General features: G+C 44.6%; 1 protein-coding gene across 1 annotated transcript in view; it reads left to right on the forward strand.

The window, feature by feature from the left end:
• The window catches only part of TENM3 (teneurin transmembrane protein 3), a 588,433-nt gene that overhangs the window by 500,454 nt on the left and 81,979 nt on the right, over window positions 1-6,000 (forward strand). The window contains exon 13 of the mRNA XM_010835814.1: window positions 287-433. Coding sequence (XP_010834116.1) covers window positions 287-433 — 147 coding nt within the window. The remainder of the gene's footprint in view (window positions 1-286; window positions 434-6,000) is intronic.

Here is a 6,000-nt window from a genome sequence, read left to right on the forward strand (position 1 = left end):
TGTAAGTTAATTTTGTCTGGCCTGCAGCAATTTTAGTGGGTCATTGCAGACATTTCTGTCCTGCACAGGTAAGTGGTGTCTCAAGGGTCAGGCCAATCAAAGATGCCACTTGGATAAGAATCAGATTCCTTAGATTACGTTGCTCTTTCTATCCATGTGCAATTACAGTATTTGTGCTGTTTCAAAAGGCCTGTTCCCACTAAGTGTCCCTCATCTGTTTATTTGAGGTGCAAAAACTTTAAATACTCAAATCACTTGTGTTGTCCTTCTTTGTCTCTTTTGACAGAGGGATGCCCCGGTCTGTGCAACAGCAACGGAAGGTGCACGCTAGACCAAAACGGCTGGCACTGTGTTTGCCAGCCAGGGTGGCGAGGAGCAGGATGCGACGTAGCCATGGAGACCCTCTGCACTGACAGCAAAGACAATGAGGGAGGTAAGAGATGCAGAGCGGGAAGGCGAGCCTGTGCCAGAACGCGGTTTATAAGTTCTCGTGGGTCCATGGTTATCTGTTACCAAAAAAAAAATTTGATCCCCACAGGTTAGATTGATTGAAAAATGTATAAGTGCTGATGGAATGATTTTGCTCCCTGTTTTCCCTGAAACAAATGCAAGATTATTATCATTCAGGGAAAAGGCAAGGTAACCAAGCTACTGTATAATGTACATTATTCTCCATTTCTTGTCCTAATCTCCAGGTGATGATTCTCCTTGATGCAGTTTTTAGGGCCCTGTGAACTGGGAGCTCAAGAGCAGTATGTTAATAATGGAACAGACCAAAAGATGCAAGGTAGTTCCCAAGCTCTTCTGTTGAAAGGCCAGGAAGAGAAAGCAATCCCCTTGAAGCTGTACTTCCAGGGTCTTTTTATCCTTAACTTTACAGCCTGTGAAAAGGAGTATGATATTCCACCCCATGTAAGCCCAGAGTGAAGAAATAGTTATTTTTTTCCCATTGTGCCCATCCTCTGTGCTGGTATGTTTCGATCTCAGAGAATAGAGAGTGAGAGTGAGTGTCTGCGTCTGCAGCGGTGGAGCTGTTCGCTGTTGGTGTTCCTTTCGGCCTCAGTTTTTCAGGAGGAATTATTGTAGTTTCTGTCTAGCCCTCTCTGGTCACCTGCTCCACGTGTGACCTGCCCTATGCGTGTTTCCCTTCCTCCACCTTCATTGAGCCTGCCCTTCTGGGAGTGTCCACGTGGGCAGTTCGGTGATGGTTGCGAGTGCAGGTTTGCAGTCAGGTCTTCACTCCACCAGGAAATGGCAACACACTCCAGTATTCTTGTCTGGAAAATCCCATGGACACAGGAGCCTGGTGGACTACAGCCCATGGGGTCGCAAAGAGTCAGGCATGACTTAGTACTGAGCACACGTGCATCACTCCACCTCGTACTGCTTATATGACCGTAGACAAGATCCTGGCTGTGTTAAACTTCACGTGTTTCACATGTCAAATAGGCATAAAGGAGTTTGTGGAAGCACTGAAAGAATGTTTGTGAATTGCCAGGGCTATGTTACATTGTAAGGAGCAGCTCTCATTATCCAGTTTTCCTTCTTTCGCTTTCAAAGTGCTCACCTTGACTAGGTGGACTTCATAAAAGGTTGTCAGAGAAGGCTGAAGTGGCCCTTTCCTTTCCAAATAGAGCAGACATAACATCCGACAGATGCCCACAGTAAAGCAAGTGTCATGAAAAAGCAAGTCATGTGAATGTGGCAGGTGTGGATTCCCAGTGCATATAAAAGTTATGCCTATTGGATACTGTTAAATTACCCTATACTGTAGCCTGTTAAAGTGTGTGGTAGCATTGTGTCTAAAAACAACATGTATACCTCAATATAAAAATACTTTATTGCTAAAAAATGTTAACCGTCATCTGAGCCTTAAGCAAGTTGTAGTAGTAACATGAAAGGTCACAGATCACCATCAGAAATATAATAATGATGAAAAACCTTGAAATATTGCAAGAATTACCAAAACATGAGACAGAGACACATGGTAAGCAAGTGCTGTTGGGAAAATGGCACGTTGGGCTTGCTCCACTTCGAGTTGCCACACACCTTGGAATTGTGAAAAATGCAACATCTTCCCCTTAAAGGGAAGCACAGTAAAACAAGGCCTGCCCTGTACTGTTCTCTAGGAAGCAGGGTGGTCAGAACCAAGTCTCAGCTCTCCTCCTTGCCCCCAACATACACACACACACAACACACAGAGTCATTCTCAAACCAGATGTTACTTGTTTCTCATCTTCCTGACTACGAGTTGCAGTTCTCCCCGTTCATCCCCAGCTATCTGTCCACTCTTCCGTTCCTGCCTAACTGTTCACTCATTTCCCTGTGCTCCTTTAACATGGACTGTCAAGAAACTTGAGCCACAAATTCTGCACTCTGCTGTCTGTCCTGATGGATGTAGGTGTTTGGTCCTTAGCCCTCGAAGCTTTTTCTGCCTGATAATACACAGTTGCCTCTCTCGCCTCCCTGTGCCCCGGTGCTGTCGCAGAAACTGCAGCATCAGTCCTCTGCACGCCCATACAGCAGCCTTCCCCTCCCTCCCAGGAAGCCCCTACCCCTGGGAAGAAGGCTAGCTTGCCTTCCTCCTTGATCAGATGTTTCACCCTCGTGTTCTAAGAGATTACACTGAGGAGGTTACACCTCTGGCAGAGAGAAGCAAACTTCAGGGCCCAGTCTGCAGAGCCTGCAGAGTAATTTAGGGGCTGATCAACTCTTTAGTGTCCTTATCGGCTAAGGCGGTTTCTCTCTTTCCTCAGAATTTATCAGCTGTGAATTGGCCTCTTTCCCTCTTTGTTTATTCTTATTAGCATGAAGCTCTGCTATCTCTAGACTTCCCTCTCCAAGGGGAAATCGGACCTGATAGAAGACCTCCTGTGGCTTCTCTGCTTATCTCATATAATTTGTATTCCTGTCCCTAACCTAATTTTTCTCATCTTCTGAGAAGGAACCTCAGCACCAGCTTTGTTACACCCTAAGATTATAACCTGGGTGCCTTATAACCCAAGCTAGAGGATTCCTTGAACTTAAGCATGGGTTATGTGTATACAGACAATATTTTTCACACTAAACACCAACTTAAGACACATAGTCTGGTGATTGAGGATATTATTGCCATTACCGTTAGATGAGGACAGTAAAACAGAACATTTAAAATAAGGACTGTAGTTGAAATTCTGTGACGTGTGGCAGCTGTGCCATGATAGATACGTTATCTACATTTGGTGTCAAAAATAGTGAATTAGCCAGAAAGTTGCTAAGTAGTTTCATTTAACATATTAAGCAACTAAAAAAGGAGAAAATGAAGAGGTTGATTTGACTTGAATCAAAAATTAAATGCTTCATAGTCTAGTCTGAGCAAATTTGTAGAGCACAACTCTAAGAACTTTACAGACCACACATGCACAGAGAGAGAAAGAGAGAGAGAGAAAGTTGCTTACTAGTGGCAGAAAAGTTCTATCTCCGGGTAAGAATGATAGAAGCTTCCGTGGTCTCTCAGATGGTAAAGAATCTGCCTGCAATGCAGGAGACCCAGGTTTGATCCCCAGGTAGGGAAGATCCCCTGAAGAAGGAAATGGCTACCCACTCCCGTGTTCTGGCCTGGAGAATTCCATGGACAGAGGAGCCTGGAGGGCTACAGTCCATGGGTCGCAAAGAATTGAACACAACTGAGCGACTAACACTTTTACTTTCACTTTTTTTTTTTTTCCAAGGATGGTGGGTGGGCAGAAAAACAGATTATTCTATCAGAATATGAATAGCCATCAATAGCGTTTCGTTTTATTATAACCATTTCATATGGCTAGTAGAATTCTGTTACTTTCTTCTATTCTCTCTCCTTCCTTCCCTCCAAATTCCAGCCCTCTTACTTTGTTGTGGTTCAGCCACTAACTTGTGTCCAACTCTCTGCGACCCCATGGACTGTAGCCCACCTTTACTGCCTCCAGGAGTTTGCTCCCGTCTTACTTGAGAACAGGAAAGTCAGTGCTGGCGTCTCTGGCATGCTTTCCATGCCCCAGCCTGACAAGGCAGCTCTCCAGTTCCCCCAATACTTCAGAAAGCACCATTGCTTTCACCTGGTCACACTGCTAGGACTCGAATTCGATAGGGAGTGTCTTGACTTTCAATAGCTCCCCATATGGTGGTCCCACAGTGCGAGCATCAAAATGCAACAGCTTGCCAGAGACAACTCTTACCTTTATAGAAACTCAAGGTAGATACTCATGAATGAGCTGATTTCTCCAAAATACGTAATCTGTGGCAGTGGCTGCCATGTTCCTATCGTTCTTCTCATTAGAGAGATGTGGTCAGAGCTCCCTTTGACATCTTGCTTTCCTGTCCGGTCCTCAAATAGACAGCTCCCCTATGGATACCTGAGGCATAAGAGGCAAGTCTTCTTCTGCAGATTGGATGGTGGAAGGCCCAAGAATGACTTAAACCTCTTCCTAAATTCTGTGCAAGATGGTAGAATGTCAGAATATAAATCCTGCCAGGAATGATGCCTCTTACTTTTAAGTACATGGAGTTATTCTTTGTCCTTCAGAGTTATTAATATTACTTTGTGGGGATATGCCAGGAAGATATACCTCAAACAGGTTTTTTTTTAATACCTTTAGAGCCTGGAAAATCCCATGGATGGAGGAGCCTGGTAGGCTGCAGCCCATGGGGTCGCGAAGAGTCGGACATGACTGAGCGACTTCACTTTCACTTTTTACTTTCATACATTGGAGAAGGAAATGGCAACCCACTCCAGTGTTCTTGCCTGGAGAATCCCAGGGACGGGGGAGCCTGGTGGGCTGCCATCTATGGGGTCGCACAGAGTCGGACACGACTGAAGCGACTTAGCAGCAGCAGCAGCAGAGTCTGATCATAGTAGAAAAAAGAAGCACAATTCAACTGAGGTTATTTAGAAATGAAAAAACAGTACTGAGAGAGGGAGGAAGAAAAATACAAATAGAAGATTCAAACTGCAGAAGCAAGCAGGTGTGTGTGCTAGAAATGACAAAGAAGAGGGAAATGATGAATGATATTTTAATGTAAGCGTCAGAATGAATGTGATGAATGGACAGAGGCAGTCTAAGTTTGGAGATTTCCAAATGAAAATAAGGAAACATTTGAAAATACATTTATAAAAAGTTCTAGCAGGAGGATGAGATGGTTGTGTTCTCCAGAATATATTTTTAAAAAAAGAAAAGTTAAATAAAATAGAAAAAAAATCAGAAGGGGAATGGTTTAAAAAAGAACAAAAAAAGGAAGGAAGAGAGGGAAGGAAGGAGGAAGAGAAGGGAGGAAATTATGAGTTCCGAAAGTGAAAATCGCTCAGTCGTATCTGACTCTTTGTGACCACATGGACTATACAGTCAAATGGAATTCTCCAGGCCAGAATACTAGAGTGGGCAGCCTTTCCCTTTTCCAGGGGATCTTCCCAACCCAGGGATCGAACCCAGGTCTCCAACCCAGGTCTCCCTCATTGCAGTCAGATTGTTTACCAGCTGAGCCACAAGGTAAGCCCATAAGAGTTCCTGGGTACTTCTTAAAAAGAATCCAGATGTCAGAATGAAGAGTGGCACTCAGTATCAGAGCCTTGAAATACATTATCCTGGCAGATGATTTGGGGGGAAATTACTTTTTTTTTGAAAGACTCCGTGAGATCCTACTGCAGAGGAGAGGGGCTTCCCAGGTGGCTCAGCAGTAAAGAATTCCCCTGCAATGCAGGAGACACGGGTTCGATCCCTGGGTCAGGAAGATCCCCTGGAGGAGGGCATGGCAATCCACTCCAGTATTCTTGCCTGAAGAATCACATGGGCAGAGGAGCCTGGAGGACTAGTCCATAGGGTTGTAAAGAGTCAGATACGACTGAAGCGAGTTAGCATACATTCAGGGGAGAGATTTAGGTTACTTTGAACCCTGAGCGCCAAAGAATTGATGCTTTTGAACTGTGGTGTTGGAGAAGACTCTTGAGAGTCCCTTGAGCTGCAAGGAGATCCAACCAGTCCATTCTGA

This window comes from Bison bison, unplaced genomic scaffold (assembly GCF_000754665.1).
Source record: "Bison bison bison isolate TAMUID 2011002044 unplaced genomic scaffold, Bison_UMD1.0 scf7180017864050, whole genome shotgun sequence".
NCBI lineage: Eukaryota > Metazoa > Chordata > Mammalia > Artiodactyla > Bovidae > Bison > Bison bison.